A 21,661-nucleotide genomic window follows, 5' to 3' on the forward strand; every position below is an offset into this window, starting at 1 on the left:
CATTCAGACCCACCCTGAATTAATAGATCGATTAGAATGCATGTGGAAAAATAAAATGAATTCTACAGAATTCAGCTTGAATTGGTGTTTGTACCTTTAACAATCAGTAAAGCTCCAGAATCAACAGCTGTTTCATCATTCTTGTCCAGAAGAAATCCCTCCATATATAGTTAGAGACTAAGAGAAGGACCATCCGGTGCTTCATCATCGTTGGGCCTCAACATCATCTCCCTCTTCCTCCATTGCATAAGAAACAGAGTCCAATCCTAAACAACTCAAGAAATCAACTGCTGTGTTATTCATCTCTTCTTCTTGTTCTGTATTTTCCTGAACAAGTGATGGAAGTCCTAGCGTCTGCTGATTGAACCCATCATTTAATCCCAGTACTACACACGGTGGTAGTAAAGCCAGGCTAAGGGATGGAAATGATGTATCCTCGTTGTTGTCTTCATCATCATCTAGAGAAGCTCCATTGTAGTTACGATTAGCCCTCATCAACAACACTCCCTCTTCCTCCTCTTTTTCTTTAAAAGGAACAGAATTTGATCCTTCAACCTCTGCTGCTCGCTGCCAGCATGTTAAGCTCAGGCTAAGAGAATGACCTGATGCCTCATCATCGTTGTCTTGAAGACAAGCTCTCTTCCTGGGCCTCACTAGTGTCTCTTCCTCTTCCCCCACTACTTCAGAAACAGAGTCGAAAGCTAAACAACTCAAGAAATCATGCTCGTTGGTACAATAATTTAATGTCACTACTCCACCACCACCATCATCATCATCATCATCTTCATAAATTAAGGCACTCAAATGTTGATTAGGCTTTTGTTGTTGGTTAGGTTCCCTGTTCTTGAACAAGATCTCACAGAACTTCACTTCGGCCCTGTCTGTTTGAATATCTAAAATCTCAATGGCATTTTTTCCTTGCAACGGAATCCCAAACCAATCAAAGCCTTTGAAATGAAGAGTGTAGGTTATACATCGATCAGTAGTAGTAGTAGTATACGCAAGATCCATTATTCTCAGCGTATTAAGACACCAGATTTTTTTATCTTTTTGGTGGATAGAAGCAGTAATATTTAATAGACAACCCTCTTCCAATTTCAGACGGTCCATTGATAAGAGTTCCAAGACAAAGCAAAGAATAAACCCATTATTATTATAGATCTTATTATTTGCAGACAAAGAATAACTATAATTATGTTCCGTTAACCACCACCTGTTGGGAGAAAGTGTTACCTGCAAATAATAATAAAACTAATTTACAACATTAATTCTGTTAATTAAATACAGGAGGAAAACAAGACCGCGGAAGTACCTGGACCTTCATCCTCGGATTATTACATGTCAAGTTATAGCATCCTCTCGCATCCAATTCTTCCAACGATTCTGTTCCCTCAAGGCCTGGAATCTCCTCCAGCTTTTTGCAATACCAGAGCTTTAATGTTTTCAAAAATTTCAGCTTTGACAAATCTGGTAGTCGTACCAATGAATCACAATTTTCACAACAAAGTTCAACTAAACTTGAGGGAAGCGCTGTGAGGCATTCCAACTTCTCGCATTCATAAATCTTTAATTGTTTCATGGTTTTCAAGGGTGACAAACCCACTGGGAGGGATTGAAGCAGACTCTGATAATACATTTCCAGCTTCACTAAATTCGGGGGCATTGAAAAATCATCATGAAATTTAGTAATATTGACTCCATTTAGGACAATGCTATCCAAACATCTCATTCCCCCCATTGATCTCGGTAGCTTCACTAGTTCAATGCAATCACTAAAACCTAATACCTCAAGCTTCTCTAATAGTCCAACACCATCGGGCAACTTTTTGAGTGAGTTGCATGAGTCGAGAATAATACTTTTGAGTTGACTCAACTGCCCGATGGACTCATCTAACTCATCTAAGGAATCACATTCTCTAAGATCTAATTGCTCCAAGAAAGGAAACCATAAAAAGTTTGGGGACTTGGATAGATTTCCACAATAACTAAGATCGAGAACTTTCAAATTTTTAAACAGCTGTCAAACAGAGAGAAAACATACATATATTACTATCCATAAAATTTAATAATAACCAAATGAGAAAAGAAAAGGTCAAATACTATACCTCATTCTCATCTTGAGGCCTGATATTCCAAACTTGTTTGAATTTGCTATATGATAGGTCGAGATAAACTAATCTCTTATGATAAAAATTGGTAGGTGATATAATTTGAGAGCAACTTATCATAAAACATCTTAACGCAGAAGGAAAGCGTGAAAAGTCTCCCATAAGCTCTCCTGAACTAATGTTAAGAAATCTTAGATTGGGCATCATCTCAAAAGATTCACTAGTTAAATTAATAGGCGGCCCAGAGACATCGGAGAGACTCACGCCTTTTATCATATCAGTTCCCTAAAATAGAAAAAAAAAAATCAAGTAAATGGAAATTAGTAGATAACAAAAAACCAAAAGGAAAAAAAAGAGCAGTTATAAGGGCGCATCCCATTTCATTGGAGCATCACAATAAAGGTACTGGAGTGCATTTTAAAATGTGGAAGGGTTACTCAATGCACCATGTTTCTATTGTGCTTAGTTGCCATGTATTTTGTTAGAATGTCAGAGAGAGAGAGAGAGAGAGAGAGAGAGAGAGAGAGAGAGAGAGAGAGAGAGAGAGAGAGAGAGAGAGAGAGAGAGAGAGAGAGAGAGAGAGAGAGAGAGAGAGAGAGAGAGAGAGGTCGGTCTTACCATCTGTCCTTCTAATACTTCTAAGATTTCTCCATGAGACCATAACCTGCTACGCTTACCCGGATCCATACGGCTTTCTTCTAAGACGATTTCTCTTCCCATGTCTCGAATGTGATCATGCATCATCAGGTATTCACCATCCCAACGATATTCAAAATGTAGAAGAGATCTTTTAATTAGTCTGTTTATTGCTGCCTTAGGATTATAACCAAGAGCTTCCCATATGGAAATTATAATTGCTTTCTTCCATTCAATGAAAAAGCAAGCAGCATCAAGAAATATGGCTTTTTGATAATGGTTTTCTAAATTGTCATAGCTTATCTTCAACCTTCTCTGAACTTCATTAGGAGGAATTTCTTTCAAACTTTGTAATGTACTCTCCCACTCTTCTCTGTCACTTAGGTCTGATAAGTAAGACCCAAACACCTCTAGAGTTAAAGGCAACCCTCTAGAATGGACTGCCACATCACGTGAGAGTTCCATATAATCTTCAGGAGGTTGGTTGTTTTGAAACGCATGCCAACTAAATAGTTGAAGGGAATGGTCAAGATCTAGCAATTGAGGCCTGTATATTTTATCTCTATTAACTTTAGCCAAGTTCAAAATATGTTCGTCTCTGGTTGTAATTATTATCCTACTTCCTTGACCAAACCAGTTGAGCTCACCAGCCAAAGCATCTATTTGTTCTTTACTATCCACATCATCAAGAACAAGCAGAACCTTCTTTTTACAGACTCTTTCTTCTATCAGTTTTTTCCCCCTATGAAGATCACTTATGTCAATGTCTGTATTGATGATATCGTGAAGAAATCGCTTCTGCAAAGACAGTAGACCCATGCATTGCGTCGCATGTTCTCTAACGTCTGAAAGAAAACTATGCTTATTGAAGGTTGAAAGGGTGCGATTATACACAGCCTTGGCAATTGTTGTCTTCCCGATGCCACCAAAACCACAGATTCCCACGAATTGAACATCATTGGAGCCAATATTTAATAACGACAATAGATCCTTTTCTTTGGAATCCATATCAATACGGTATTTACATTCAGCCAAGTGTGTGCTACTGACTAATTCACCCAGAGCTCTTTTGACAACTAATTCAACTATCTTTGCTTGATCCCTGCAAAAATTTTTTTATCAAAAAAATAAAATTCACAGCAACTAATAAGATGAAAATATCTAGTAAAGAAGATAATATAGTTTTTTTTTTTTGAAATAGAAAGCAGTAAACACTAAATGAGAAATTGGTATGAGTAAAAATTGGAAATTAATATGCAACCTTATATACGAAGTATGGGTGTGGTGGCTTCTGATTTAGGCTAATATGTATATGGTAATGAGACTACGAGTGGGATGGAGACTTACTTAGTTTCATCGAGAACTTCTCTTTTCAAATTCCCTACCACTCTCAAAGCTTTCCTCCAACTCTCTATGGTAGAGGATTCGAAATTCTTCTCATGCTTTCGAAATGCTTCTTCAAAAGTTCCAGTCTGATTCCGAACATCCGATGGATCAACGTAGAAGAATATGGGGAGGACAGTTTGATTGTTGGATGTTTGGCATTGAAGTATGTGAGCAAGTTCCTGCAGGCACCATTTGCTATCCACATAACCTTTAGAGAAGACAGGGATCGAGATTTTAGAACCTTCAATCGCTTTATGGAGGGCTGGGCCAATTGCTTCTCCAGTCCACAATTTTTCACTATCAAGAAAAACATTGATTCCTCTGTCTTTCAGAATTTTGTTCAGGAAACCAACGAAATTATTGCGAGTATCTTCGCCCCTAAAGTTGAGAAACACATCGTAACTTGAAGATCCAGTACTTGTGAAGGCAGCAGAGGAGGAGGAGGAAGAGAAGGAAGCCAAATCTAGTGCGGCCATGAAGATGAAGTTGAAGTTGAAGTTGTAGAGAAGATAAGATGATGTTCAAAGAGCTCTCTATCCTCTCAAGAAACTATCTTGGTTTACAAATTAGTTTTTATTAAGAAGTATTAATTGGACAGACTAATCAATTGCCATCCACAAAATCATATTAGTTTTTCGTTCTGAGTTGCTTCCTCTCATTTTTAATCCTTAAATAATTGTGATCAACCTCTCCACCTGGTCTAAACTAACCTACCTGATTAATTAATTAATTAATTAATACTCACCGGTTCGAATATCTAATTGTCAATACGTGTTAATCTTGTGGACCATGTTGTCACGGGCATCTTGCTATCCTTAAATAATTGTGATCAACCTCTCCACCTGGTCTAAACTAACCTACCTGATTAATTAATTAATTAATTAATACTCACCGGTTCGAATATCTAATTGTCAATACGTGTTAATCTTGTGGACCATGTTGTCACGGGCATCTTGCTATCCTTAAATAATTGTGATCAACCTCTCCACCTGGTCTAAACTAACCTACCTGATTAATTAATTAATTAATTAATACTCACCGGTTCGAATATCTAATTGTCAATACGTGTTAATCTTGTGGACCATGTTGTCACGGGCATCTTGCTTACGTTAGTGGGCATGGACATGTATGGTAGCTTGAAGGGTGGGGTTTTTTTTTGATAAAAAAAATATGTCCGTGACAATGTGGCTGAAACATGATAGGAAATTCAGAGCCCACTTGATAACTCTACGAGAAACAGTTCTCAGAACGAAAAAACATCTAAAAATCGCTTGATAACGAAGTATTTTTTGTGACTGTTTTTTGAAACAAAACACCTAAAAATCACTTGATAACGAAGTGTTTTTTGTGACTGTTTTTGAAAACGTATATCTAAATTTATGCTCCTTGGAAGACTTTTGACAAAACATGTTCTGTCGTTTTTTGGCTGAAAATTGGAAAAATTGTGCTCGATAAAACATTCTATATTCGTTCACTATGCTCTTTTGTAAAATTGAAAAAATGTGCCAAACATATCCTTTTGTTAATTTTAAAAATAAAAAAAAGAAGATTTTGATTGTTTCCAAGAACAGGTTTACCAAGCGGGTAAAAAACGATTTCTCAATAGAAAATGATAAAAACTGTTTTGCTATTTCTCAGCACAAAACCAAAACAGAAACACCCGTAAGATTATCAAGTGGGCACTCAGATCCCGTTTGGTAACACTCCTGGAGAGTGCTTCTGGTGTTCTTTTGTTCTACGGGAGTGCATATAGAGTAGAAATGCGTTTGGCACACATGCACCAATTTTGTGTTCTCACGAAGTCAACCGGTTCAAAAAACATGAAAAGATCAGGAATTGAGAAACACCAATTAGAAGCTTCTTTGATTCTTCAACTCAACTTAAAGATTACAAAGTGAAAAAATAGCATTGTGTTCCCGATAAAACTCTTCTCTCACACAAAACGCAAAACCCACTTTCTCAAGCAAAACCTTTCTCTCTCACGCTATACCCTTCTCTCACGCCTGAAACCCTCTGCAACTCCACAGCTGAGCTGGTCCCCCTCTCTCTGCAAGTCCAACCGTCTGCAACTCCACGGCTGAGCTTGTCTCCCTCTCGCTGCAACTCCAACCCTTTGCAACTCCACGGCTGAGCTCGTCTCCCTCTCGCTGCAACTCCAACCCTCTGCAACTCCACAGCTGAGCTCGTCTCCCTCTCTCGGCACCTCCATCGATTCATTCACAATGTAGGTACGATCCCCTTCTCTCTCTGTGTAACGAACAGCAGGCGGTAACCTGCAAATCCCCTCTGTTCGATTGAGATCCTCTGTAAATTTTTTTCGATCTCCAATACAAAGATTGCATATTTTCTTCTTCTTCTTTTCTGTATTTTATAATAGGATGATTATCCATAAAATTCTGCCTATCCTTCATGGGTTACCCATCATATATATCCATTTTCCCATGGACAACAAACATCCTTCTTTCATGGTCATATGAACGACAAGGTGAGTTATATCCAGAGGACTGTCTTACAAGGTGAACTATTAGACTCTCTTTATTACCTTTTTTTGTCTTTTCATCCACACATGACCAGATTCCCCCTAAAACCTGTGTGTTTGTCTAATAAATATATTTTGGGCTTTTTACTGCTTCCATACTTCACATGGGCCACCTCCATCATCATCATCAATATTCATGGTAGCTATATTGGTGGTAGGCCCCTCTACTTGTGAAGAACGACATTAATCAATGAATGGTGGGGTTGTACCCTTTCACTGCTCCCAATCCATTGTTTCAAGTTTCAAACACATTGCACAGATGGTTGGTTGGTTGGTGGTTTTGCAGCTTCGAGCAACCCAATACCCTCACTCTTCACTAGACTTGACTGGGATCTACTCCCAGGCCACACCACCAACTGCACTGTGATTGGAGGAGAGGACTTGATGGATGAGATATGATTGGAGTAAAAATAGGACTAATCCATTGGGGTGTTAACCAAATTAGTTCAATTGAATCTTTAAACTGAGTCTGTTGAGTTTGATAATCATAATTATTATGGATTAATAATGAACATAATGATATTTATGTAATTTTTTTTGTACAAAAGAAGTGATTTTGTAAAATGTTTGCCAAACACTGTTTCTGTTCTTTTTCTGTTCGTGGAGCACTTCTGGAACAGTTTTACCAAACGTTGTTTCTTTTCTACGAGAGTATTCTCATAGCAAGGAATCGAAAAAGAGCACTTCTATGAAAAGAACATTCTCCCAGAACAGAAGTGTTACCAAACGGGCCCTCAGCTACCTATGGAATCTGTATTTGAATTTTTCCTGAACATGAGGCGAAGATCAAGAAACTTCCTCCATATTTTTTTACACCATTTTTAAAAATTTTTTTTTTTGTTGTTGTATCATTTTTGAATCGATTGATTTGGATTGATCAATTTATTCTCATTTCCGCAACCACTATGACTTTTAAAAATCGTTGATCACCGCATCAAGCTATATGTCCTGTTGATTGGTAAACAAATAAAGGCATTTCCGTGGTATGTTGGGCACTGCTTGATAACCTTACCTGTTGTTTCTGTTCTGGAAGTGTGATGCGAAACACCAAAACATTTTTTTGTTTTGCACCACATTTGTTTTCATTTTCTTTGCTGAGAAATTGTTTTTTACCTGCTTGATAAACCTGTTCTGAAAATTTGTTCCCAAGAGACTCCCTTTGCAATTTCTTATCCTCTTGCCTGCTTCTCCCAACTCCAAAATAAGCCCCAAAATGGCATTGGCTCGCCCAATTTCTCTCCTAAAACACACACCCACCACTCTCCTACACTCAAACTTCCTCCCTCCACCTTTGTCTCTCAAACACACTATGTGCAAGGCTAAATGAGCGGATTTGGCCGGAGGAATTGAGGTCTTTGAAAAGATTATAAGCAGGTAAGAGCCTAACGGTCAGATACAAAGACCTTAACAGTGTAAGTGATTTCTTATACAACGAGTGGGAAATGGTATCGCCTGTTCTCTTGCTCCTTGAGCTTGAAGAATCCCTACTTCTTCGACTCTCATACTACACAACCCATCTCTCTATAATCTTTTCACTCTTCATCTCCTGCAGATAGTCAGAATTCCAACAATTCGTCGAAAATCGCTCTTTCGCAGAGAGGTTCCTCACAAGATCTTGTTTTGGAGAACTGCGGTGAGCATCCCAATCCGTCTGTCTCTGGACCAGAATCACATCAATCACCATCGGTTCGAGGTTGCTCTGCCGCCAGAGATCAATGTTCTCCAATGCCTCTGGGCAATCGCGAAGAGCTAAGTTGAACCATTTATCCCTCGACCTGACACTCGATGAAGAAGACAAGGACGACGACGGAGATGACAAGGTCTGTTCTCCGCTGTAATTCCGGGAAGACACACATGGAGACGTCGACTCAATTACAATGTGCAGACTCTTGGCAAAGAACTCAATAATTATCTGCTCGATTTTCGCAGGTTCAGAGTGCAAATTGCTTTGAGAAGAAGCCATAATTCTCACTAGAAAAACACTTTCATCACTGCAAACCTAGAAAAAAATATTGAAGCTTTCAAACGACCAGAAAGTAAAAACCCTAGAGATTAACAAACTACGCACAACAAATTTGAACATTAAAAAGAAAAAAAATTAGAACAGAGAGTGACACAGAGAGAGCGATAGAGAGGGAGAGAGAGATTGAGCGAGTTGAGAAGAGAGAGAGTGAGTGAGCGAGATAGAGCGAGTTAGATGAGGAGGTACCTTGTGAGAGTTGCAGGTTGCCGGAGATACGTCTCCCTTCAGATCGTCGAGCCAGAGAGCGACACAGCGAGAGAGCGAGAGAGTGAAACCAGAGATCCACCGCGAACGAGCGAGAGAGTGAGAGAGCGAGACAGTGAAAGCAGTGAAAGAGTGTTTAGGTTTGGGGGGTTTGGGGTCGATCGATTTATCGGGAACAATTGTTTAAAGTTGTGTTCAGCAATGACAGAACATGTTTTACATGTTCTACATGTTCTGTCAAGAGTCTTCCGATATGCATAAATTTCAATTTATCTACTAGAGAACAATTTTTAGAGAATAGTATTTATCAAGCACTTTTTGGGTGTTTTTGTGATTCTTAGAATAAAAAAACACCAAAAACTATTTCTGGGAAGGTTATCAAGCGGTGCCTTGACTAACTTTCTGAGTTGTTTCCACTAATTTTAACTCTTAATATATAACTGTCCACAAAGGTGACTAAGTAGGGGATGTAATTAAGTTTGACCGGATAGGCCACATTCCCTCAAGCCCACTTGAAAATTTCAATGTTTTTTTTTTTTTTTTTTTGGGGTAAACACATGCCTATTGATTTTGCAAGTGAATGATTCATGGTTGAATTACAAAAATCTATCAACTATAGAATGGAAGTAGGTCAGACTATCGTATAGTACAAAAACAAGGCTGTCGAGACTAGGGAATCAACTACAGCTACATTGTTTGATTTCCTATGAATAAAACAAGAGTTACAAAAAAGCAAATGATGTATGAGAAAATGGATATCTGAGATGATTGACTGCACACATAGCAGAGGGACTTTTGAAAGGTTCTGAATGTAGGAGATCACCTCGTTCCTATCAGATTCCACTTCGATATAATCCAACCCCAACGGGATGCATTCTAGGATTCTGGTGCAAGTTGTTTTCAGATTCCACTTCGATATAATCAAACCCCAATGATATAATCTAAGTTGAAAGTGACTTGGTATTATGTCATTTTTCAATAGTTGTCTTTGTCCATAAGAAATGGCATGATTTATACTAAAAATGTAGGAAAAGAAGGTTACAATCTTGTTGTAACCAACATTAATGAATGGTTGTGCACAAAACCATTGGATGGGAACAATCATCTGCTTGAAAAACCAAAACTACCCCCTGTTTTATGAATCGTCCGGTTGCCAAAGGCAATCGTGCATAATTAAACCCCTTCCCCATGTATCGTAGCATACACTATTTAGTATTTTATATAGCCCAATGTATCTTGATTCGTCTTGTACGTGGATTCTTATCTTAAAAGTTGCAAAATAGGTCTCAGATTTGTAATTTCGTTTGGTATTGGATGAAATCACATTATAGTCCTTCACATCAACTACGTAGGTTAAACTATTTGGTACCTAAAGTAGTGTTTCATTTGGTATATTGATTCAAAAACATTCTCCAATAATAGTGTATCATTTGGTATTCTGAGAATTCTTAACCAACATGTAATTTAAATAACAATCCATAAAATGTTTACCATCCCAAATGTCTTCTACTTTTCGAGTGAATTAATGTTCTTTTAAAAAAAAACGTACCCAATGCACAAGGCTCCTGTCACTACAGAGTTTAGGGAGAATCATAATGTACACAACCTTACTCCCCTTTTGCAGAGTAGGGTTGTTTACTAAATCAAACGCCACAACCGCTAGGTCGCAATGGAGCAACCTTACTGTTGCACCAATGTCCTTCCTCTTAAATTAATATTCCTTATTTTAAATTTATTTTGTCATAAAGTTAGAATTTAACCCATATATTTATATTTCAAATTTAAATTAATAAAACCTTAACATATATTCATTTTATTTACCTAAGTTTCATAAATTTCTTCTTTATATACGTGGATATAGATGACATGGAACTGCTTATAAGGTGGCCTTTACCAAAATTTTAGTCTCTTGTTCCTATTTTGATCTTGTCTATATTATTAACAGTATTGAGATCCACGTTCATTGAAAGGAGTACTACTTACGGGAAAGACTTCATTTACTCGGAACTGAAAAACTTAAAAGGAACACAAAAAACACCATTAGCTCATTGTACAAGATTTTCTAAGAGGGTTTGAAGACTCCATTCACAAGGTTCCACTGCCACCTAGCTAAGACCATCTGAAGAGATCTAAGTACTTTTTCCAAGAATTCTATATGCGACCAAATGAATGATGAGATTGCACCCAATTTCGCTAATGATAAATTCTGAATCTCAAAGATGAAGCAGCGTTGAACTCGCTGGAATAGAATGATTTTATTATCACATGTGTATGTTTTATAAAATGGTGATTCCAAGAAAAGGAAGAGAAGATTGAATCAAATCAAATTCATCTAACTAAGTGTAAACGATAAGCCTATATCCAACTCAGCCTTATCTACAACAGTCACAAGATCAAAGTCTAGCCAGGTCGTTGCATGTGATAAGAAGATAAGCAAGGATCAAACTGTTACATATGATAACAGCCCAAGCATTACCGAAGATACTGTGGATATCTCCACAGTGTTTGAGTCATCGCCTAACTCTCCTAATCTCCAAGATCATACTAAGAGAAGTTGTAGATCGATACAACAACCTTGTACTTATCTTTGTAAATCCATATTTCCTAACCCTCTTCATCTATATAAAGAGAGGATTAGTAAAGAATTAAAGCAGTGAAAATATTAGTTGCGTGGACGTAGGTTTTGAGAAACCGAATCACGTTAAAAATCTGTGTTCCTTTCTTCTTATCTTCTCTATCTCCTTCTTTAACTTCAACATGGTATCATCCGACCAGGGCTCCTTGGGATCTACCAGCAACCTACCCAGCCTTGGAACAGGGCCTTCTACTCTACCTATGTTTCCCTCCCTTAGCCATGCAATTGCTATTAAGCTGAGCGACACTAACTACCTGCTGTGGCGATCTCAGTTCATTCCACTCCTACGAGGATATGATCTCTATGGCATGGTTACAGGCACAACACCATGCCCTTCTGAATATCTCACACCAGTGGCCGCTGCGTCTCCAACGGATCCACCCACGATCAACCCTGCCTACCAAAAATGGCAGCGTCAAGACCAACTTCTCATGAGCTGGTTGATTTCCTCCTTAACAGAATTCTTTAACTTCATCACTAAGGAAACATATTTGCTAGACCTAGAGGGCAAGTCTTTCTCCAATAAGACACGTAATACTTCCTCACAAGTTGGAGTGTGAAGGTCACAAACGTCCAACTTGGAAAAGAGTGAATGAAAAAGGTCACGATCAAGCGGCTTTGTGAAGATGTCCATGAGCAGCATATGTGAAGGAACATGGGTAGTAGTGATGCAACTAGATAATAAACACTCCTGAACAACATGATAATCGATGTCAATGTGTCTGGTGCATTCGTGGAAAATTGGATTGGCAGCGATGTGGAGAGTGGCCTGAATGTCACAAAAGAGACACATTGGGGTTGAATGGAGCACAACCAGATAACATAAGAGACTGCGAAGCCAAACAAGTTCACAAGTCGTTGTGGCCATAAAATAATACTTTGCCTTCGCCAATAATCGAGAAACGGTACTCTGCTTTTTGGATTTCCAAGATAACAACTACCACCCCCCCCCAAAAAAAAAAAAAAAAAACAGAAAATTGACATACTCAATGATGGAACAACGGGTAGATGGGCAATTAGCCCAATCGGAATCACAAAAGGCAATGAGGTCGAGAGAACTCTTGGCCGAGAAAAATAAGCACTTTCCAGAGTGGACTTAAGTTAACGGAGGGCGAACATCGTGGCATCCAAATGTGGTTGACGGGACGCTTGCATAAACTGACTAAGCGTATTGACGGAGCCGACAATACATAGTAAGATTGGCCGAAGGAGGACCAGTGTCAGAATCAAGCCGAAGATGTTGTTCCATGGGAAAAGTGACTGGCTTGGCAGTAAGCAAAACCGATTTTGAAAGAATGTCCAAGGTATATTTATGTTGGTTGATGAATATACCAGTAGAGGGTCGTGCAACCTCGATCCTGAGAAAGTATTTAAGTTGCCCTGAATCTTTGACGTGGAAGCGTTATTGGAGAAAGCGGCTAAGGTGCTAAATTGCATTTACATCATCACCCGCAACGATGATATCATCCATGTAAACAAGAACAACGGTATAACTGGAGCTGCCGAACTTGGTGAAGAGGGAGTAATCAGCCAAGGACTGACGGTAACGTGCATCGGTCAGTGCCTTGGTGAGGGCAGCAAACCAATTCCTGGTTCTGAGTTGCTTCCTCTAATTTTTAATCCTTAAATGATTGTGATCAACCTCTCCACTTGGTCTAAATCTAACCTCCCTGATTAATTAATTAATACTCACCGGTTCAAATATCTAATAATCAATACATGTTAATCTTGTGGATCTTGTTGTCACGGGCATCTTGTTTACGCGTCGGCATGTATGGTAACTTGAATGGGGGCTTCTTTTTTTTTAGTTTTTGATAAAAAAAAAAAAATGTCCAGTGACAATGTGGCTGAAAGATGATAGGAAATTCAGTTTCGTATGGAATCTGTATTTGGACCTTTCCTGAACATCAGGCGAAGATCAAGAAACTTCCTCCATATTTTTTTATACCATTTTTTTTTTAATTTTTTTTTTTTTTGTTACATAAATTTTGAATCGATTGATTTGGATTGATCAATTTATTCTTATTTCCACAACCACTACGACTTTTAAAAATCGTTGATCACCGCATCAAGCTGTACGTCCTGTTGATTGGTGAACAAATGAAGGCATTTCCGTGGCATGTTGACTGACTTTCTGAGTTGTTTCCACTAATTTTTAACTCTTAATATATAATTGTCCACAAAGGTGATTAAGTAGGGGATGTAATTAAGTTTGACCGGATAGGCCACATGCCCTCAACCCCACTTGAAAATTTCAATGCTTGGGTTGAATATTTTTCAGTCAGTACACAGGACGATGATTAGGATTTCTAGGCTGGTTTGAGTAGATCCGGTTTTCGGTTGAATCAAAGTTGCATTTTGTTGTTACCAAGATGGTGAATTAGAAATTGTAATCTTCTTTTTATTGGTTCTTGTCTTATTCCTAAAAATTATTTAAGTCAAGGGTAAAACGAAATTTTCAAAATAAGTTGAGAGTGATTTGTTGGTTTTTTTTTTTTTTGATAAACACATGTCTATTGATTTTGCAAGTGAGTGACTCGTGGTTGAATTACAAAAATCTATCAACCATGTGACATCCAAGAACAAGTCCTGTCTCCACATCCTATATCATGAGCCCTAAATTATTTACCAGACTCCTCATAAGGACCTTCGTAACAGGAACACATGCAAATGAAGGTCCAAACAGTTAGTTCCAATTGAATTCAAGAATCAAAATGCCAAGTTCATTAATTAGTTGAAAATTTCCTTTCTCTTTTGGTGAGTTCAAGAAATAAGGGCTTTATCCTATTGCTACCAACTACTGAAGCACCACATGATTGGTTAAGTCTTCTTACCTATTGATGTTTGATTAATTGGATCCATATCAACTTGACTTTGGTTGCAGCCAGGGGTGTGGGTCTGGGACTTGCATTAAGGACTTGTTGAATTGCTAGAGCCTAGAGGGGGTGAAACACTGCTCAAGGACAGTCACCTGTAAGATGCTTCAACGGAGTCCTTTCCAGGCTTTTTGCAACAGGTTTTCTCTAATAATTACTTTTCTACATCAGGCCATTGGTGAGAGAGTTGTTTACTTCATTTTATTTGAGTATGGTATCATTTAATACCAAAAGGTAATAAGAAAGTTATTGGCATATTATGGTACTGAGGAAGAACAAGACCCTTGTACGTGATGTCCAAGATTGGTGTCCTTACATTGACTGCCTGTGCACTTATTCCCCTCCTGACATGAATCCCAAACTTCAAACCCATGGAATGAACTTGCTAGGTTACTTCAGAAATAACTCTATTCTTTACAAGAGAACCCATTGATTGCCTAAAGAAACAGATCAGTGCATCACTAAAACTCCTTAGAAACTACATAAAAACTTTAAAAAATTAAATACCTAATTACTATTGATATAGAACTAATGTGGCCTTACATAGTTCAGAATCGCAAACAAGATCGTTGTAGCTAGCCACATTTAGTTGAACAAATGGGTTACTTGAGCTGAGTTGAATTAAGTTACATTGATACGCATTCACTTAAGTAATCCATATATAATTGAGATGCATCCTTTTAGTAGTGTTGGATTTCTAAAGTTTAAATTTTCATTTGATCTTAATCCATTTAAGTCAAAATTTGATATGTGAGTAGCGGACCTTGGGCTTTATCGATATGTCCAAAAAATCTGGATCGCCTTCCTTGATGGGCCATTCAGGAAACTAATTGGGCCATTACCAAAATGCCCTCCTCCGTGGGCGATCCACAAAAATATTGCTATTCTTTTATATGGTGTATTAATCTAATCTCATCTAAAAAAAAGAGGATAGTTGAGGTGATCAACAAACATATAAAAAGTTAGAATTTATTTTTCTTCTTTGGGTGGCAAGAACAAAATAAAAGGTTAGATTAGAATGTATGTAGATTCAACTAAACTGCTTGTGCTTTGGGTTGACACCACTAACATATCGCCAGAATAAGAAAACCTCCAAAACCATTGTTAGTTGTTGAAATCAGGCAACATAAGAAAAGGACCAGTAGAAGAGAACAAGGCCTCATCATAAAAACCTGTATTGAAACAGTTGCAGAAACAATCCTCAAAACAGTTTTCATTGGCTCAAAGCAATTGCATCCTCTGACCCAATGATCCCCACTCAGGCCTTATTGTGCATAACAGTCTAACAAGTAGGATTTTAAAAATAGGAAGCAGATGTATCGGGAATCGGCACTGACTGATTCGATTGCAGATTCTGAAATTTAAAACCCTGCTAACAAGCCAGCACTTGATTTAGAATCTGAAGATGAAAATAGGAAAAAAAAAAGAAATGTTATGTCATGTTAGAGAAATCTATTGCAGAAGGTAAAACCCATAACCCTTATACTTAACATTGCTAGTCTCATGTCTTACAATTAACACAAAATTTTTACTAGAAATAAGGCAGTGGCAACAAATACTTTTTATGCATCCCATCATATTCATATAGCTATGAGGTCTGTTTTCCATGAAATTAATGGGTATTTGTCACCAATTGATCAAACCTAGTTGAGATTATTGTAGAACCGTTCTTCCTGTTCCTGGCAGACTCTAACGATCTTGTTGATTCCATTCAGACCCATCACCCTAAATTATTAGATCAGAATGCATGCATGTGGAAAAATAAAATTAATTCTACAAGCAAAACTCTTTTTTTTTTTTTTTTGGTGCAATTCAAGGGCCGAATGGCCATCATGGCCCCACAAAGGAGACAAGAGAGGACCCACAGGGGGGTCAAATATGGTACCAACAGGCTCCACTTCTTGGAAAGCAATTAAATGTGGACTAGGTGTCGTTGAGGAGACTTGAACCACCGATCAAGCTCCCGATGCTGTTTATCCAAAGGAGCAGCAAACCAACAGGGCAAGCCCTTGATCGCCTACAAGCAAAACTGTATTTGAATTGATGTTGGTACCTTTACCAATCAGTAAGTAAAACTCCGGAATCAACAGCTGTCTCATCATTCTTGTCCAGAAGAAATCTCTCCATAGTCAGAGACTAAGAAAAGGACCATCCGGTGCCTCGTCATCATTTTCAAGAAGATGAGCTCTCTTGCTGGGCCTCAACATCATCTCTCCCTCTTCCTCCATTGCATCAGAAACAAGTGACGGTTGTTCTAGCGTCATCTGCTGATTGAACCCATCATTTAATCCACCTACTACAGATGGTGGTGTTAAAGCCAGGCTAAGGGATGGAAATGATGCCTCCTCGTCGTCCTCATCATCATCATCTAGAGAAGATCCATTGTAGTTACTACTAGCCCTCATCAACAACACTCCCTCGTCCTCCTCTTTTTCTTTGAAAACAACAGAATTTGATCCTTCAACCTCTGCTCCTCGTGGCCAGCATGATAAGCTCAGGTTAAGACAAGGACCTGATGCCTCATCATCGTTGTCTTGAAGACAAGCTCTTGTCTTGAGCCTCAGTAGTATCTTTTCCTCTTCCTCCACAACTTGAGAAACAGAGTCCAATCTTAAACAACTAAAGAAATTTAGTGGTTGTTGCGCTTCGTCGGGCCAATAATTTAATGTTACTACTCCACCATCCTCATCTACATAATTTAAGGCACTCAAATGTTGATTAGGCTTTTGATGTTGGTTCGGTTCCCTGTTCTTGAACAAGATCTCACAGAATTTCACTTTGGCTCTGTTTGTACGGACATTGAAAATCGCAATGGAATCTTTTCCTTGCAACGGAATCCCAAACCAGTCAAAGCCTTTGAAATGATGAATGTATATTATATCTCCATCAGTAGTATACACAAGATCCTTAATTCTCAGCGTATGATGAGACCTGATTTTTTTGTCTTTTTGGTGGATAGAAGCAGAAATATGTATATCGATGTTCAGTACTGGATAACCCTCTTCCAATTTCAGGTGGTACTTTGAGAAGAGTTCCAAAACAAAGCAAAGAATAAACCCATTATTATTATAGATCTCATCATTTGCAGACAAAGTATAACTATAACTCTGTTGCGGTAACCACCACCTGTCGGGTAAAAATGTTACCTGCAAATAAATGATCAGATCAAGGGAAACGAAAGGAACCGCCGTCAATCATCAAAGTAATAAAAGAATTAACTTACAACAATTCTGTTGAATACAGGAGGAAAACAAGACGGCGGAAGTACCTGGACCTTCATCCTCGGAGTATTATGTGTCAAGTTATAGCTTCCTTCCGCATCCAATTCCAACAATTCTGTTCCCTCAAGGGCTGGAATCTCCTCCAGCCTTTTGCAATACTTAAGCTTTAATGTTGTTAAATTGTTCAGCTTTGACAAATCCGGTAGTCGCACCAATGAATCACAATAGTCACAACAAAGTTCAACTAAACTTGAGGGAAGCGGTGGGAGGTATTCCAACTTCTCACATTGCCAAATCTTTAATTGTTTCATGGTTTTCAATGCTGACAAATCCACTGGGAGGGATTGAAGCAGACTTTGATAATATATTTCCAGCTTCACTAGATTCGGGGGCATTGAAAAATCATCAGGAAATTTAGTAATATTGATTCTATATAGGTTAATGCTATCCAAACATCTCATTCCCCCCATTGATCTCGGTAGCTTCACTAGTTTAGTGCAATATCCAAAATTTAATACCTCAAGCTTCTCTAATAGTCCAACACCATCGGGCAACTTCTTGAGTGAGAAGCATGATTCAAGAATAAGAATTTTGAGCTGACTCAACTTCACGATGGACTCATCTAACTCATCCCAAGAATCACAGCCTCCAAGATCCAATTGCTCCCAGTAAGGAAACCATGAAAAGTCTGGAGACTTGTATAGATTTACACAACAACTAAGATTGAGAATTTTCAAATTTTGGAACCGCTGTCAAACATAGAGAAAACATACATATATTATGACTATCCATAAAACTTAATAATAATCAAATGGGACAAGAAAAAGTCAAATACTATACCTTATTCTCATCTTGAGGCCTGATATTCCAAACTTGTTTGAATTTGCTCCTTGATAGGTCGAGATAAACTAATCTCTTATGATAAAAATTGGTAGGTGAAATAATTTGAGAGCAGCTTGTCACAAACCATCTTAACGCAGAAGGAAAGCGTGAAAAGTCTCCCATAAACTCTGCTGAACTAATGTTAAGAAATCTTAGGTTGGGCATCATCTCAAAAGATTCACTAGTTAAATTAATAGGCGGCCCAGAGACATCAGAGAGACTCATGCCTTTAATCATATCAGTTCCCTAAAATAGGAAAAAAAAATAAAAATTCAGGTACATGGAAATTAGATAACAAAAAACCAAAAGGAAAAAAAAAAAACAATGATAAGGGCGCATCCCATTTCATTTGGAGCATCATAGTAAAGGTAGTGGAGTGCATTTTACAATGTGGAAGCGTTACTCAATGAGCCATGTTTTTGTTGTACTTGGTTGCCATGTATTTTGTTAGAATGTGTGAAAGAGAGAGAGAGAGAGAGAGGCATGCATTTAGGTCTTACCGTGTGTCCTTCTAATACTTCTAAGATTTCTCCATGAGACCATAACCTACTACGCTTACCCAGCTCCATACGGCTTTCTTCTAAGACAATTTCTCTTCCCATGTCTCGAATGTGATCATGCATTGTCAAGCGTTCATAACCCAATTGGTCTTCAAATTTAAGAAGCGATCTCTTAATTAAACTACATATTTCTGATTTTGGATGATAGCCACAAGCTTCCCATATGGAAATTACAGTTTCTTTCTTCCATCCAATGAAAAAGCATGCAGCATCAAGAAACATGGCTTTTTGATAATCGTTCTCTAGATTGTCGTAGCTTATCTTCAACCTTCTCTGGACTTCTTTAGGAGGAATTTCTTTCAAAGTTTGTAATTTACTTTCCCACTCGTCTTTGTCGCTTAGGTCTGATAGATAAGCCCCAAATACCTCTAAAACTAAAGGCAACCCTTGAGAATGAAATGCCACATCACGTGAGAGTTCCATAAAATCTTCAGGAGGTTGGTTTTTTTGGAAGGCATGCCAACTAAATAGTTGAAGAGAATGCTCATGATCTAGCGATTTAGGCCTGTATATTTTATCTCTATTAACTTTAGCCAAATTCAAAATATGTTCGTCTCTAGTTGTAATTATGACCCTACTTCCTTGACCAAACCAGTTGAGCTCACCAGCTAAAGAATCTATTTGTTCTTTACTATCCACATCATCAAGAACAAGAAGAACCTTTTCTTTACAGACTCTTTCTTCTATCAGTTTTTTTCCCCTATGAAGATCACCTATGTCAATGTCTGTCTTGAAGATATCTTTAAGAAATCGCTTCTGCAAAGACACTAGACCCATGTATTGTGTCGCATGTTCTCTAACGTCTGAAAGAAAACTATGTCTATTGAAGGTTGAAAGGGTGCGATTATACACAGCCTTGGCAATTGTTGTCTTCCCGATGCCACCGAAACCACAGATTCCCACGAATTGAACATCATTGGAGCCAATATTTAATAATGACAATAGATCCTTTTCTCTGGAATCCATATCAATACGGTATTTACACTCAACCAAGTGCGTGCTACTGACCAATTCACCCAGAGCCCTTTTGACAACTAATTCAACTAACTCTGCTTGATTCCTGCAATCATTTTTTTTGTGTTTAATCAAAATTAAATAAAATTACAACAACTAATAAGATGAAAATGTCTAGTAAAGAAGATAACATATAAATTTAAAGTTTTTTTTTATTTTTATTTTTATGAAATAGACACTAATTAAATGAGAAATTGGTATGAATTAAAATTGGAAATTAATATGCAACCTTATATATATACGAAGCATGTGTGTGGTGGCTTCTGATATAGGCTACTAATATGTACATGATAATGAGACCACCTTAAGAAGAGTTGGGAAAGAGTGGGATGGAGACTTACTTAGTTTCGTCGAGAACTTCTCCGTTCAAATTCCCTACCACTCTCAAAGCTTTCCTCCAACTCTCTATAGTAGAGGATTCGAAATTCTTCTCATGCTTTCGAAATGCTTCTTCAAAAGTTCCGGTCTGATTCCGAACATCCGATGGGTCAACGTGGAAGAATATGGGGATGACAATTTGATTGTTGGATGTTTGGCATTGAACTATGTGAGCAAGTTCCTGCAAGCACCATTTGCTATCCGCATAACCTTTAGAGAAGACAGGGATCGAGATTTTGGAGCCTTCAATCGCTTTATGGAGGGCTGGGCCAATTGCTTCTCCAGTCCACAATTTTTCACTATCAAGAAAAACATTGATTCCTCTATCTTTCAGAGTTTTGTAAAGGAAGCCGGTGAAGTTTTTGCGAGTATCTTCGCCCCTAAAGTTGAGAAAGACATCGTAACTTGAAGATCCAGTACTTGTGGAGGCAGCAGAGGAGGACGAGGAACCCAAATCTAGTGCCGCCATGAAGTTAAAGTTGCAGAGAAGATAAAGATGATGTTCAAAGAGCTCTCTATAAATCCTCTCAAGAAACTCTCTTGGTTTATAAGTTGGTTTTTATTAGGAAGTATTAATTGGACAGACCAATGAATTGCCATCCACAAAATCATATTAGTTTCTTGTTCTGAGATGCTTCCACTAATTTTTAATCCTTAAATAATTGTGATCAACCTCTCAACTTGGTCTAAATCTAACCTACCTGATTGATTAATTAATTAATTAATATTCACCGGTTCGAATATCTAATTATCAATACATGTTAATCTTGTGGACCATGTTGTCACGGGCATCTTGCTTATGTTAGTGGGCAGGCATGGGCATGTATGGTAGCTTGAAAGGTGGTGTTTTTCATCCCTGACAATGTGGCTGGAATATGATAGGAAATTCAGTTTCCTATGGAATCTGTATTTGGATCTTTCCTGAACATCAGACGAAGATCAAGAAACTTCCTCCATATTTTTTTTAATTTTTTATTGTTATATCAATTTTGAATCGATTGATTTGGATTTTGATCAATTTATTCTCATTTCCACAACCACTACGATTTTTAAAAATCGTTGATCACCGCATCAAGCTGTACGTCCTGTTGATTGGTGAACAAATGAAGGCATTTCTGTGGCATGTTGACTAACATTCTGAGTTGCTTCCACTAATTTTTAACTCTTAATATATAATTGTCCACAAAGGTGATTAAGTA

The 21,661-nt window shown here is 38.0% G+C and overlaps 1 protein-coding gene across 1 annotated transcript in view; it reads right to left on the reverse strand.

The window, feature by feature from the left end:
* LOC122639037 (TMV resistance protein N-like) overlaps positions 1–20,989 on the reverse strand; it is a 32,497-nt gene extending 11,508 nt beyond the window's left edge. Inside the window, exons 1-2 of the mRNA XM_043831877.1 lie at positions 20,426–20,989; positions 2,727–3,846 (exon numbers count right to left, since the gene is read on the reverse strand). Coding sequence (XP_043687812.1) covers positions 2,727–3,846; positions 20,426–20,931 — 1,626 coding nt within the window. The 5' untranslated portion in view covers positions 20,932–20,989. The remainder of the gene's footprint in view (positions 1–2,726; positions 3,847–20,425) is intronic.
* Between the last annotated feature and the right edge of the window lie 672 nt (positions 20,990–21,661).

The sequence above is a fragment of the Telopea speciosissima genome, chromosome 9 (genome assembly GCF_018873765.1).
Source record: "Telopea speciosissima isolate NSW1024214 ecotype Mountain lineage chromosome 9, Tspe_v1, whole genome shotgun sequence".
Lineage (NCBI taxonomy): Eukaryota > Viridiplantae > Streptophyta > Magnoliopsida > Proteales > Proteaceae > Telopea > Telopea speciosissima.